Source organism: Macaca thibetana, chromosome 15, assembly GCF_024542745.1.
Source record: "Macaca thibetana thibetana isolate TM-01 chromosome 15, ASM2454274v1, whole genome shotgun sequence".
Classification (NCBI taxonomy): Eukaryota; Metazoa; Chordata; class Mammalia; order Primates; family Cercopithecidae; genus Macaca; species Macaca thibetana.
In genome coordinates this window covers 81831772-81847091 of record NC_065592.1, presented here as the reverse complement: position 1 = coordinate 81847091, position 15320 = coordinate 81831772, and the positions used below count along the sequence as shown (strand labels likewise).

General features: G+C 49.1%; 1 protein-coding gene across 3 annotated transcripts in view; it reads left to right on the top strand.

Annotated features, from left to right (window-relative positions):
* Nucleotides 1-10558, top strand: part of APBA1 (amyloid beta precursor protein binding family A member 1) — a 226399-nt gene extending 215841 nt beyond the window's left edge. For all 3 annotated transcript variants that reach the window (XM_050761928.1, XM_050761926.1, XM_050761927.1), the window contains 3 exons: nucleotides 2710-2829; nucleotides 4938-5078; nucleotides 6704-10558. In XM_050761928.1, coding sequence (XP_050617885.1) covers nucleotides 2710-2829; nucleotides 4938-5078; nucleotides 6704-6775 — 333 coding nt within the window. In that variant the 3' untranslated portion in view covers nucleotides 6776-10558. The remainder of the gene's footprint in view (nucleotides 1-2709; nucleotides 2830-4937; nucleotides 5079-6703) is intronic.
* The last annotated feature ends 4762 nt before the right edge of the window (nucleotides 10559-15320 follow it).

Here is a 15320-nt window from a genome sequence, read left to right as displayed (position 1 = left end):
CCCTCTCTGGTTGTGTATATGGGGCATTATGGTGTAGAAATACTGCACGTTTTGAATGCAGACAGACCTAGGATTGAATCTTGCTGTGTGTTAATGTGAGTGAGTCATTTAATATCTCTGAGCCTCAGTTTCCTCTTGTATAATATATTTATAGAATAATTATGGCCACCACATTAAATGAGACAGCTCCTGTCCTTTCCAGGTCAATGCCAGACAACAGTGAGTGTCCAATGACAGGTAGTTACAGTCATTTTGGTTCCATTAGTTTCATCATCAGGGTAGATTTTGATGCGCAGTGATCTTAGGGGTGTTCCTGCATGACACAGACATGCAGATGACTGACCACGGGTCAGCTGTATAGTGACTGGGCTAATAAAATTTCCCACAAGATGTCACCCTCACCCCACCCTTGCCAGCACCTGCTCCCACTGAGCACACTGGCTGCAGGTGTGACTAGTAAAGTGACATCTTTGGATGTAATCATCCATGGAGAAATTAAGCCACCTGGATGCAGATGAGGCCATTCATTGTTCTGCAGTAGTGGTCCACACCAGTTGTTCGCAAATTGAGTGTGCACCCAAATCATCTCAGAGACTTGTCATCCACAGATTCCTGGGTCCCACCCCTAGGTTTCTGATTCAGTGGGGCTTGGGTAGAGCCCAGAATTTGCACTTCTAAAAAGTGGCCAGGGGCTGCTGCTGCTGCTGCTGTGTGGGGTTTAAGAGCCATTGGTATACACCTGCTGGCCAAGCATCGTAAAGCTGGATAACCAGAGACTAAATAGCCCCCGCCTCTCCCTCAATCTAAAGCATATTCTGTAACTCAGATACAGAAGGGGTGTTGGTCTTTTCTGCCACTCCAAGAAGCACTCTGGCTACAGATTCTGTTTGCAGTGAAATTGTCTAACACCAGTTTCACGCCTCTGCTAGGCAGGGTGCCTGAGCAAGGATCCATCATTCCAGTCCTGACCCCACAGAGCCCTTGGACAAAGCAAGCTCCATGTCTATGTCTTCATCTTTAAAATGTGCAATGTAAGTCCTGACCTCGCACTGAAAAAGATTTGGTAGACTGGTCAAGGAGTGACAGCAGTAGTGGCTGTGGAATTTGCAGAATTCTATTTCTAGAATAAGAGGCAGACGATCACCCCTCATGCGTGCTTTTTGTGGATTTGTTACTGTTCTTTCCAGGTTCTCTTTCCACTTCACTCATAGCGGGCACAAACTGGACCCACTTGTGAACTGAGCAGATGCTGTCTCTGGGCGATACTGTGGGCTTAGATAGAACAGAGCTTGCCTTTTCCCTGAGTGCCTCCTCATTCCCTGGTAGCTGTTCTCCCCTGGAGGAAAAGTTACCCACCTCTCCTCCCACCCACCCTACAGTTCCCTTTGGAGGAGTGGGCCTGGGCCTGACCTTGAGCAGTTTCCCAGACAGCTGGCCGTGTAGATGGGAGTCCAGTCGGGCAGGTGCTTCCCACTGAGGGCTCTGACCCGCGCTGCCTCAGCTCTTGTAGCAGGGCCAGGGACTGCAGGGCCTCCAGCTACAACAGTGTGGTCTGTTTACCCCAGCGTGCAAACAAGATTCTCCTGCATACCATGACTTGAAAAGGGTGGGAAGGCACCTGCTATTGGTCACTCCTTCTATCCCATCTGGTAATCAGGAGTTTGTTGAGGCAGAGCAGGCACCCTGGGGAGACTGGAAAATGGACATTTGTTTCAGAGCTGAGTTCCTTTTGCTCAGCACCCTCCTCTAGGATGAAGCTGACAAGTCAGTGGTCGGGCCTGCAGGAGCAAACCTTCCCATTGCCCAGCTTAGGGCAAATGTAGCTTTGTGATGGTTTTCTAAAGATGCTTCTGAGCACACCAGGGCTTCTCTCACTGCTGTGAGTCTGATCAGGGGACAGGAGCAGGAGCCTGCGATACACCAAGGTGGAAGCTTTCTACACAGTCACTGAAACTAGTCCCTTGTTATAGTCAAAGATCAGCTTTCCCTCTGTGCTCCATTTTAATTTAGAGGGAGAGGTGTGTCATCAGGGATCATGAAACAACAGTCTGCAAGTCGTATTTCTTCCCCTTCCTTCTCCATCAACACCCATCCTGCAACCCTCCCCATTCTCCCAAGGACGCACACACTGATTGGAGTCCCTGGTTGCTGTGGGAATGTTGATAGCTGTAAAATCTCTCACTGGCAGGAAGAAGGGGAAAGAGGAGCATCAGAGACCAGAGAAAAGAGCCATGATGAATCAGGCCAGTTGCTGTGAGTTAGATGTCCTTTGTTAGAAGAGGAGTCATTGCTAGAGTTTGCCTTCCAGAAAGAAAATCCATTTCCCACTCATGTCTTTCCTGGCTGGGGGAAATAGTGTGCCTTCTTCATCTTTGAAGTCAGAAAGTACATCTGACACTTCCTCATAGTTGCGCAAGTACTTTGATCAGATCCCTTGAACCTAGTCCACTTCCCAAAAGGAAGGCATTGCCCACAGGAACCCCATCTGTGCATGGGCTGAAAGGGCTCCATCTGCACCATGTGGCATCTTCCCTGGGTAGGTAAAGCCGAGCAGTGACTGTACCAGCCCGGGCACTGAAGGCCTGCAGGCAGGCAATGGGTCCTACGGAAAACTCAGTGTGGCTTCTTTTGCCTTTGGTGCTGCCTGCTTTTGTTTATTCTGTCTGCCTCAGTGGTCACCATACCCACTGTACTTTATTCATGTTTAAGGGCTTAAAGAATCAATCCCGAGTCAAGCTGAATATTGTGAGATGTCCTCCGGTCACCACCGTGTTAATCAGAAGACCAGACCTTCGCTACCAGCTGGGTTTCAGTGTCCAGAACGGAATTGTAAGTAGAACACCTTCCACATCCTTTTCCACAATGTTGACAAATAAAAATGTAGCATGGCCTTTGATTTTTTTTTTTTTAATTGAGATGGAGTCTTGCTCTGTCATCCAAGATGGAGTACAGTGGCACTATCTCAGCTCACTGCAACCTCCGCCTCCTGGGTTCAAGGGATTCTCCTGCCTCAGCCTCCTGAGTAGCTGGGACTACAGGCATGTGCCACTCTGCCCAGCTAATTTTTGTATTTTTAGTAGAGACGGGGTTTCACCATACTGGCCAGGCTGGTCTTGAACTCCTGACCTCGTGATCTGCCTGCCTCTGTCTCCCAAAGCGCTGGTATTACAGGGCCTTTGATTTTCTTTTTCTTTTTTTTTTTTTTTTAAAGTCAGTTTGTTCCCTGAAGGAATCCATCAAGAAAGATGGATGAAGCAGGCTCAGCTCCCTCTCTGGACAGAGTCCCTTCAGCAGAGATTCCCGCCCAGAACCCAGCATTTCTGTGACATGCAGGGCTGTCCTCCTGGCTGCTAGCTTGAGAGTTTGGGATGCACCCTCCAAGAGCCTCCTCGCCTCTGGGCTGTCCACCCAGGCGGCACAGAGTCCCCACAGAGCAGCTGACTCCCAAGCCTGGGGTTGTGCAGTGCAGGGGCCGGCTCAGTTCCCACAGTCACAACTGGGATTCACACAGTGTGGCGTTTGAGTGATCATTCAAACCTTGGGCTTCAGGCGAAGCCAGACGGATTACTTAAGGCCAGGAGTTCGAGACCAGCCTGGCCAACATGGCAAAACCCAGTCTCTACTAAAAATACAAAAATTAGCCAGGTGTGGTGGCGGACACCTGTAATCCCAGTTACTCAGGAGGGTGAGGCAAGAGGATCACCTGAACCCGGGAGGCAAAGGTTGCAGTGAGCAGAGATTGTGCCACTGTACTCCAGCCTAGGCGACAGAGCAAGATTCTGTCTCCAAAAAAAAAAAAAAGTGTCCTAGATAATTAAAATATCATTCCAAATACATTTTAAGGTTTAGAAATACCCTTGAACTTCCCATTTGGAGTTGAAATATCCAGCCCCACTTCCTGCATTCTTCGTACCTGAGTAGCCTAGTTTACCTATTAGGAGAGGACCTAGGCTGACTCTTTACAGTCTAGCTCTGAGATCATCTTTTCATTGGTTTGTACTTGTACTTGTTTGCTTTGTTCATAGTTAAATAGTATTAAAAGTTTGGATATGAACAAGGAGTCGTTAACACCTGTGGGTCCATTGGGAAAACTAAGGCATGTTTTGACCCCAGACTAGCTGAGAGAGCAACTGGGCCACACACTCACAGAATGACACAGCATGTTGCTGCCAGATGTCACTTGCAATCTTGTCTGCATCCACTTAAAATAAACGTGCATGGTCTGGAATGAAAAGCCAACTTAGTAAATTCAGACCTACTCTTGGGAAAAGTTATGTTGCAGTGTGTGTGAGGTGAGGGTGGAGGGCCCATCAGCCCCGCCTGCAGCCTCGGGTCACTGTGGTGGCTGACTGTGCCATCACAAAATCCAGCCTCACTGTCGTTTCTGTGGGAAGGGAGTTTGAACAGGGGCCGCTGAATTGGGAAGCTCTAAAGGAGCCTCTCCCTCCCAGCCAGCCACACTTTGGAACACAGAGGTGGAGTTCCAGCCCCACGGTGGCTCAGGCAATTGTGACCCTAAAAACAATCTGCTGCATTAAACACTTCGTTGCTTGAGTGCTTGAGTCCCAGTCATGACTGCGGGAACTAACACTAACCTGCGTCACACAGGCTAACAGTTTGAAAACACTGGCGACTCTGCGACAGGCCCAAATGGCCCTTTTTACCCAGCCCCAGCTGGGATGAGAAGTAGAATTCAGTGTGCTGTAAAAACCAGTGATGTGCTACAGTCTCTGCGCAAGCCACATGAACAAGGTGGCCATGTGGACCAACAGCACCTATTCTTTTGTGAAAAGACACTAAGAGAGTTAAATGCCCAAAGCCTAACCATGTCAGTTTCTCCAAGAGCAGAGTGCGGGGGCGGGGCTTTCGGGAAAGACGGCCTTCCAGCCCTGCCACACTCTCTGCCATGAGGGTAACACAGCCTTTGACTCTGGCAGATCTGCAGCCTCATGAGAGGGGGAATAGCTGAGAGAGGAGGCGTCCGTGTGGGGCACCGGATCATTGAAATCAATGGACAGAGCGTCGTGGCCACCCCCCACGAGAAGATCGTCCACATTCTCTCCAATGCTGTTGGGGAGGTAGGAGAGATCCAGGGCTGGGGGTGGTGCTGAGGGCCGCGTCTGGTGCCCCTGCCTCATATGCCCACTGTGGCCCTGAGCAGTCCTTCTGGGAAAGCTCCCTGAGTTTCCAATCCTGAACACTCCCCAACAAGCAGACCTATCTGTCTCTGACCAAACGCCAAACACATTTGCAAGCGGTTGTCCGGGAGCTTCTCCATGAAATGGAATCAGGTCACCCTCAGCCTTCTCTTTCATCTGATGTGCTCACCTTCTCTTTTCAACACTCAGCTTTCTGTTGCTTTTCTGTATGGTTGCCTAAGTTGCCTCCATTTTCCCCAGTTAATCTCCCCAAATGTATTTAAAAGATTTAACTCTTAGACTCAAGTCAAATCAACAAAGTGGCCCTCCAGAGGTGTGACCCCAGTGCGGTGTGGCGTGACGTGTCATCACTGCTGTCAGTCAGTCATCACTGCTGTCAGTCAGTCATCACTGCTGTCAGTCATCACTGCTGCCAGTCATCACTGCTGTCAGTCAGTCATCACTGCTGTCAGTCAGTCATTACTGCTGTCAGTCATCACTGCTGTCAGTCAGTCATCACTGCTGTCATTCATCACTGCTGTCAGTCAGTTATCACTGCTGTCAGTCAGTCATCACTGCTGTCAGTCATCACTGCTGCCATTCATCACTGCTGTCAGTCAGTCATTACTGCTGTCAGTCATCACTGCTGTCAGTCATCACTGCTGTCAGTCATCACTGCTGTCATTCATCACTGCTGTCAGTCAGTTATCACTGCTGTCAGTCATCACTGCTGTCATTCATTTATCACTGCTGTCAGTCATCACTGCTGTCAGTTATCACTGCTGTCAGTCATCACTGCTGTCATTCATCACTGCTGTCAGTCAGTTATCACTGCTATCAGTCATCACTGCTGTCATTCATCACTACTGTCAGTCATCACTGCTGTCATTCATTTGTCACTGCTGTCAGTCATCACTGCTGTCATTCATTTATCACTGCTGTCAGTCAACACTGCTGTCATTCATCACTGCTGTCAGTTATCACTGCTGTCAGTCAGTCGTCATTACTGTCATTCATCACAGCTGTCAGTCATCACTGCTGTCATTCATTTATCACTGCTGTCAGCCATTGCACTGTCAGTCATCACTGCTGTCAGTCACCGCTGCTTTCAGTCATCGCTGCTGTCAGTAATCGCTGCTGTCATCCATCACTGCTGTCAGTCATCACTGCTGTTCTAGGGCTGATTTGTCACCCTTGCCTTATCTGCCAAGAGAGGTGAGGGAGGCAGGTGCCCTAAGAAGCCTTGAGCCCTTCTCCCTCCATTTTCAGAGTTCTCGCTTTTAAAAGGGTAGGGTCTGGTGAGAGCAAGAGCATTTGACTGAGAAATAAGCCTTGCCTTGTTTTTGTTGTTCATTTCTGTCACCCCTAAGCTTTTGAGAAAGTCAGTGGATTCCACCCTTCCTGGAGGCCACCCTGGGTCAGGTCCCTGGTGGTGGCTGGGCAGTAGGGGGGTATCTTCAAAGCCCTCTATGCGAGAAGCACTGCCTCTCTCGCCGGCCCTGGGCAGTGCCCATGCAGCCAGCCCCCAGCCTCAGCCCCCACTAAAGTGTGTTCTGTACCCTCAGATTCACATGAAGACAATGCCAGCCGCCATGTACAGGCTGCTGACGGCCCAGGAGCAGCCCGTTTACATCTGACCGCGGCCGCACGTGGTGGCATGCATGGAGGACTCTCCTCATCGTGGTTGTGTTTCTCGTGCTGCATCCCTGTGTCCACTGAGACATTCCCCTCTCGCGCCCAGCATTCAGTTTTACACAGGAAGAGAAGAATCCGCAAGGACCTCTTTACTCTCTCCGATTTGCTTTTTTTTTTTTTTTTTTTTTAAATACCAGGGAAGGTTCGTATGCACTCCCTTGAGGATGGAGAGCAGCCAGCATCCACCTGGTACCGACCCAGGACCATCCTGGAGGGCCTTCTGGGTGTGTCCAGGGGTGAGCTGTCACTGCCTGAGGGGGAATCCTCCCTTCCCAAGAGGTGCAGACCTCTTAGAAGGAGCTCCCAGGGCAGTGAAGCAGCTGATTCAGCAGTGCCTAAAACCCAGTTGCTGATCTCTGCTCTCTGAGTTTATCTGTGGGAATGTGGTAGTACCCAGGGCCAGCCCACGTCATTAAGGTTATGCACTGCCTGCCTTGTAGTTGGGGCACCATACATTATTTCCTCCCAGAATCTCTGAGCCAACCTTAAACCTCTTCTATTGCTAGTTTTAATTTCAACGTATGTGTGTTTTCTAATACGAGCCTTCTGACCCCAGGATAAAAGGGGAAATAACTGCCTTGGGCAAGGACACCATAGTGTCACAGAGAGCTTGGCAATTCATGGGGCATCTGAACTTTGCCAGGTTGTCCTGAAGTTATCAACCATTAGATAAACACAGGCAGGTACTGTCTGCTTCTCTCTCTGTATCTCTCACACACACAGTCCCATTTGCATATCACCCTTCCCTGCTCCCACCACCAATGAGACAAGCTGAAGATTAGGCACACACATCCCCTGGAAACCCACCTCTCTGGGAGGCCCCTTCCCTGGCAGGTGGCCAGGAGGGTGGGGGCTGCCCAGCCTCATCCTGAGAGACCTGCCGTCTCTGCGGCTGAGGCCCAGCCCCTCCAGCACCACCTTGGTTTAAAGCATCCTCCTCCTGGACTCCCCTTCCTGCCGAACACACATCCCAGGGGTCTGGGAAGGAGGGACTGTTCCCCAGAAGGCGAGCTCCAGGTGCAATTGTCCTCTTGTTTCCTGGCCCAAGGCAAGACCAGCTTTCTTTGCTCAGGGCCACTAGGCAGCATGTGATATTGGAAAGGCCAGAATAGTACATAAGCCACAAAATTAAGGGGACAATAGCAACCTCAAGTTATGCCTCAGAATCCCCAGATGTGGCCCATAAACACCCTCTTGCTGCCTTGTGGGCCTGAGAGCATTTTCAGCTGGTGTGGAATGTTCCGTGTTTTCATCAGGTGCCTCATATTTATGGCTTCCGTCTCAGTTCAGTGTAGATGTTTTAGTAATATTATAATTCTGAGCCAGTTTTCACTTGGTCCAAAGAGCATTTTGTTTTCATGTGAGGTGTGATTTGGCTTTGCTTTTGTTTTGTTTCATTCATGACCTCAGTAGAGACAGGGGAAGAGAAACTAATATATTTTGTAATTAATATAGTCCCTGTTCTCTGCATCCAGGATATTTATGTTGTGTCTACGGAAATAGGAACTCAGTGAGCAAATGTTGGATAGCATGTATTTATAGAGAGAATGGAGGGATTCTAAGGAGGGAGAAAAGTGACTATAACAAGATTAGGGACAAGAGACTTCAACCAGAGAGCTCTGTGATCAGCTCCCCGAGATCTCTATACCGTCAGAGTTTTCTGCTTAGAATCAGGGAAGCGCAGTGCTTGAAAGGAATGAGCAGCGGAGCTCTCAGTTTCACTGTACTACAAAGGAGCCCTAAGGAAGGGAGGCCGCTGGCTGCCCAGGGGCCCTGTGGGGAAAGGGGCTTCTGCCATTGCAGAGAGTGGCACGGGGTGGGACCAGGGACTCTGGGATGGGCCATAAAGCTCCCCAGGACTTCTTTGAAGGGTGCTTTACCGAAAGTTGCTTGGAGACCAGCCCCAAGGTCAACCCATCACAAACGTGAGGACCAGGAAGGAACCATGGCCTGGGTTCTCCATTTGCTGTAGAGTATCTGGTGATACAATGAGACACTACAGAGTCACCAGCCAGTTCATCTTTCCTCTGCCAATAAGAGTGGATAGAACAGGAATGAAGTGTTACTGGTGGCATTTCAGGCATCAGGAGCCTTGGAAAATCATTGCAGGGGCTCATGCCTGTCTGTCCCCAGGCCCCTGGGCAGCACCACAGAGGCCCGCCCACGATTGGCCAGGGGACAGAACTCCAGTAGTGCGTCCCTGTACAACCTGCACATAACAGTTACCTATCTTCACCTCAAGGAGAGAATATACTTTCTATTCCTATTGCACAAAAACCTTGTAAACTTTGAGAGGTGCTGAAAAAGGCAATTCTGCAAGCTCTCCTGGAGAACTGACATTGTAACATAAGAGTGAGATGATTTGTCCACCACATTCTTGTGTGTTAATCCAGGTGTGTCTTCACACCCAGTGAGTGGAAGTTGCTGGAGCTCGGAACAGGTCCATCCAACTGAAGTGGGTTCTTTTTCCCGCTACCACTGGGGCAAGGGAGTGAGCCTAGATATGGTCACCCCAGCAGCCAGAGTCTTAAAAGTGAGTCGCTAGATTTTTTGGAAGTCCCAAGAGAAGTGGTGGTCTTCCCTTCTGTCATCCCGGTATATATAGTTATATATGTAAATATCTAAATACCCCGTGTAACGGGAAGGCTATGTACAGAGCAGCCTTCCCAAATGCTGCGAGGGCACAGAGCCGCTGTGGCTGCTCCACCAGGACATGCTGGTGGCTCAGCTTTGGGGATGGACTCCCACATTCACCTCCCCCTCCTGGTCCAGGCAGAGGCACCAGAACCCACCCTGCCTCTTCTCCAATGTGAGCATTTCAGGGAGCCACCATCAGCCTTGGGTTCACGAGAGGGAGAAACCCCCAAAGACCAATGCCTGGAGCCCACTTCTCCAGTGACACCTTCCCTCGCCAGAGCAGGCTCCTAGGAGCGCATTGCAGGGGCGCCGGGTCCCTGTGCACGGGTTTGCTTTCTGAACATTGCCCATCAACACCGCCTTCAGGGAGTCCCAGAGTAACCTACTACCTCCCCCATCGCTCCTCTGCCCCCCTCACCCTGTGGGCACCAACACCTCCCGCACACGGATGAAAACCATCTACAGAGCCCTTCCTGGGTCCCTCGACCCAGTGGTGTAGCCGTTACCAATGTTTACAACCAGGGGCCGCCCCTCCTTAGATGTGTTGACTCACATTCACAGGCCACCTGTTGGTTTGAGTTTCATGTCTGTCTCCTTCCCTGGCCTGGGTCGACTTGAGCACACAACTCGATCTTTCTTCCCCTCCATCAAGGCAGTGTGTGAGGACTGTGTGGGAATGACATTTCTTGTACATACTTAGCACAGCACCTAGAGTATGAACTTGTACTATTGTTCTGTAAAGAGGGTGAAATAGAGCTTATTGTAAAGCGTCGGGAGAAGTATAGTATTGTATTTGTAACAATATCGTTCTTTGTATACACAAAACTCAATGATCTATATATAAATATAAATAAATATATAAATAAAATATATCTACACGTGAGCCTGGAATGTGGACACCGCACACCCACTGAATGTACTTCCTCGACAGTCTGGTCACTGGTCCCTCCCTCCCTCCTCTGTACCGTGGCCACAGTCATCCGGTTTGGGGTTGTGATGTATTTTACTGTGCTATCTTCCTTTATTTAACTGAACGCTAATGTCTGTATAAGAGTTGCTGCAACAATAAACAAGAACTTCACCTCTTGGCCTGGCCAAGTGTCTTCTTCTTGCAGGGAAGGCACAGGATTGTGTGATGAGTTTGTCTTTTCCCTAACAGACTAGCTCCTACCCACCCTACAGGTGCCCAGAGCCCAGGAGTTCTCTAAATGAGCTTTTCCAGTTCTGTGGAACTGACTTGGTTTTAGACAAGAAAGGCTGTGTTCTCCTGTCCCAGCTGATCCTCCAGTCCTGTGGGTCTCCTTCGAACGCACTGAACTGGAGAAAGAGAAATTCTCTGGATTTCATACTTGACATCCTCCACGAGGGTAGGAAAACAGGAATTGATTCTCCCCCACCTCAGTCATCTCCCAGAAGGAAGGTGCCTTTTTTTAAGGTACTAAGACCTAAGTGGACAGTGGAAAACAGCGCCCTGAGAGGCCCAAGTGTGAGAAGGTTCTAGAAGGTTTCCTCCTGGTGCTCTTTGGAAATTCACGTTTTGAAGGTTGCCAGGCATGCCCTCCCTGCTGCCAGGGCCATGCTGGGGGCCCTGGACTCCCCAACACAGAGTGTCTAGCCCTGTTCCAAAGCAGACTGCTCATCAGCTTTTTCTTTGCATGTGCCCCTCCCCCATCTTCCCTGCAAAGCCTGTTGCAGCCCCATCAGGTCCATAGCTGCTGAAAGCCCTGAACATGGAGGCAGGGCCTTGTCCCAAGGGTCCTGTGGCCTGGCCCCGAGGAACCCCTTCTCTATCCTTCTCACAGCAAGTAGAGTGTCCCACCACCGACATGACTGCTGTTGGATCAAGTGGGAAGAAAGCACCTTGAACTGGTGTCGGGGGAAGTCACAATTTGCAGAATGACAGCTAGTCTTTATGGCACCTTCCACGTGCCAAGCGTCCTGCAGAGATGAACTTAGTAACTCCCCACAACACCTCTAAGTGGTAGAAGCTTTTCCTGTATTATCATTGTCTCCATTTTATACAGGAAGAAACGGACACAGAGGGTTCAAGCACTTACGCTCAGCTTTCCGACGACTCCCACCTGCGTCCACCTGGGACGGGCTTGTCATCGCACACGGATGAACTCGGCGTTAGATTTTTTGGTCTCTTTTGATTCTTAAAATGTTTTTCTTCCAGGTTTTCTTCCATTGATTTGCAAACCACAATCTCTCATTCAAATCAGGCTGCCCCATTTCCCCATCCCCAGATTGGAAGTGAGCACTGCCCTGGGAGAGCAGGGCTTGCACTCAGCTCCCTCCCTCCCTGTCTCCGTCTTTGGGTCCCTTTATGGAAAGGGGCGTGGGCAGGAGGTGCACAGAGGTTCCCCTACATTAGGAGTTGCCCTTGGGAAGGTCACAGGCCTCGCCTTGCTGTTTCATTCTGCTGATCTAGTTCACTGACCAGGAGATCAATGAAGACAAATGGCAGCAACTGGGCATTTGGGGTCCCTGAGCCCTGGGCCCCATCTTCCAGCTGACCCCTTAGCCACAGTCCTCTAAAGCAGCAGTCTCCACCCTTTTTGGCACCAGGGACCAGTTTCGTGGAAGACAGTTTTTCCAGAGACCAGGTGCCAGGGAGGTGATGGTTTGGGGATGATTCAAGCACATTATATTTATTGTGCACTTTATTTCTATGATGGTTATATTATAATATATAGTGTTCTGTAGTGAACTGTATAATTCAGTGGGAGCCCTGAACTTGTTTTCCTGCAACTCGGTGGTCCCATCTAGGGTTGATGGGAGACAGTGACAGATCATCAGGCATTAGATTCTCATAAGAAGCATGCAGCCAAGATCCCTCCCATGCACAGTTCACGATAGGGTTCACACTCCTATGAGAATCTACTGCTGCTGCTGATCCGACAGGAGGTGGAGCTCAGGCGGTAATGTGAGCCAGCGATGGCCAGTGGCTGTAAATACAGATGAAACTTCGCTCACTTGTTGCTCGCCTCCTGCTGTGTGGCACAGTTCCTAACAGGCCACACACTGGTACCAATCTGCGCACACCTCTAAAGTGCACACCTCTTCCACCCAGGTTGTTGTGTCCCCAGCCGCCTGCAGCCGCCATCTCCCCAGCCGGCAAGCTCCTGCAGCATCCAGCAACCATCCTCCTCACCCTCAGAGGAAGGGAGGCGCACCCCTGGTTGTCTCTCCCCTGCCCATCCTGGAGCCACTGCTTTCTATTATCTCTCTTACCACCCACAGCGCCGCACCTTCTGCTGGTCCGGTCCCTCAGCCACATGTAGATAAGATGGTCACCAGTGCCCAGTTCAGTGTATGGGGAGGCAAGTGGAGGGCATGGGCCCCCAGCCTTCACAGTGATGCTCTTGGGGTTCACCTCCCTTGACTTGAGGTCAATCTTCCCTTGCCTCCCAGAGTGGAGAGGCGAGTAAGTAGCTCCTTTCCTGAATTCTGCACCCATCCCCCGCCAATGACAACACCCCTCTCACTTCACCAGGATGAAGCGGGGAAGGCAGCTGGTGGAAGGGTCTAGTCTGAACTGGCACCTCTCAGCAAGCTCCCTGGAAGTGCGTCTGTCCCACAGGAGACCACAGTCCCCTGATGGATGGTGTCTGCCTGTGTGGGTGGGGTCTGCCCCCACGGGAAGGTTGCTCCTACCATAGATTATATCTTAGCTTCCCCCTCTCGGCTTTGATCTTAGATGAAATTGCAGAACTAGAGAAAAACACCCATTCAACCATCCTGATGCACATAGAACCACTTTATTTAGGTCTTTCTTCTATAATTTTTGCTTAAACTCTGATCCTCAGAGTTCCTTAAACCCTCTGAGCTTGTTTCCTCATCTGCAAACTAGTATTTATCTCAGGGAGACTGTGTGAGGATAAGCTAACACATAGGAAGCTTTCAGAATGTGCATGGCACATAGTGGTTGCTGAGGAAGTACTGGCCATTCCTGGGGCCCAGCAGATCCAGGTCCTCATAAGCTTCCTGGAATTTCCCGATCCCCAGGGTACACCAACAGGAGCCACAACTCAAGAGGCTCTGCACGCACTTACATGGCTTAGTGCGGGTCGCCCCCAAACACCCGAAGTCCTAAACTACTGATGTACTGAATTTCATCTAAATGCAGATTTTAGTCCCTGGGAAAAACTTCTGGATGCTAATGCATACTTTTTTAAAAGTTAAAAAACACAACTCCCATAACAAAGACGGAATGAACACATATCAGAGATTTATTAATCATTAATGATGAAACAAGTAAGATGGCAAAGCTGGTCCAAAAAACATTTGGAGGACCTATTTATAGACATTTGAAAAGAATCTTAGAATAAAATTACTAGGTTAGAAGTAAAACTGGTTGCAACTGGGCATGGTGGCTCACACCTGTAATCCCAGAACTTTGGGAAGCCAAGGTGGGTGGATCATCTGAGGTCAGGAGATTGAAACCAGCCTGGCCAACGTGGTGAAACCCCACCTCTACTAAAAACACAAAAATTAGTCAGGCATAGTGGTGGGCATCTGTAATCCCAGCTACTTGGGAGGCTGAGTCATGAGAATCGCTTGAACCAGGGAGGCAGAGGTTGCAGTGAGCCGAGATTGCACCACTGCACTACAGCCTGGGTGACAGAGCGAGACTCTATCTCAAAAATAAAATAAAAATAAAATAAAACTGGCTAATGTCCTTAAGGCAATACAATTATAACCTTTAGGGTTATCTTTCTACCAAATAGAAATCATTTGCATCTCTAGTTGAGGGCAGGAGGAGGGCAGTTGGATGGTAATCAGTGCTCTGCAGACAAAATAAAGCATGGACACTGCACTCCAGCCTGGGCAACAGAGCGAGACCCTATCTAAAATAAAATAAAATAAAATAAAATGGAAAAAGAATTGAAAGCAGGGGCCAGGTGTGATGGCTCATGCCTGTGATCTCAGCACTTTGGGAGGCCAAGACAAGAGGATCATTTGAGCTCAGGAGTTCCAGACCAGTCTAGGCAACATAGCGAAACGCTGTCTCTACAAAAAAATAAAATAAAACTAGCTGGACGTGGTGGTGCAAGTCTGGAGTCCCAGCTACTTAGGAAGCTGAATTGGGAGGATTGCTTAGGCCTTGGGAGGTTGAGGCTACAGTGAGTCAAGATTGTCACTGCAATCCAGGCTGGGCAACAGACTGAGACCTTGTCTCAAAAAGAAATAATAATAATAATAATAACAATAATTGAAATCAGGAGCTCCAACAGGTATCTGTACACCCCTATTTATGGTAGCATTATTCACAACAGCCAAAGACAGAAGTAGCCCAAGTGTCCCTCGATGAGTGGCCAGCACAACATAGTACAGGCACACGGTGGGGTATTATTCATTCAGCCTTAAAAAGGAAGGAAATTCGGGCACATGCTAGCATAAGGGTTTATCGCTACTGGAAGGACACTATGTTAAGTGAAAAAAGCCAGTCACAAGAAGATAAATATTGTATGATTCCACTTACATGAGATACCTAATGTAGTCAAATTCTTACAGACAGAAAGTAGAGGAGTGGTTGCCAGGGGCCAAGGGGAGGAGGAAATGAGGAGTTATTGTTAAGTAGGTACAGAACTCCAGTTTTGCCAGAAAAAAAAGAGCCCTGCAGACTGATTACACAGCAATGTGGATGTCCTTTACACTACTGTATTATGCACTTAAAAATAGCTAAGATGGGAAAATTTGTTATATGCATTCAACTATATTTTTATTTTTAAAATTAATGGTTAAAATAGTACTTTTTATGTTGTGGTATATTTTACCACAGTTTTTTAAAGACGTTTTTAACTAAAGCATAGAATGAGTTTGGGGGTGGCTATTTTATGTAGGTTG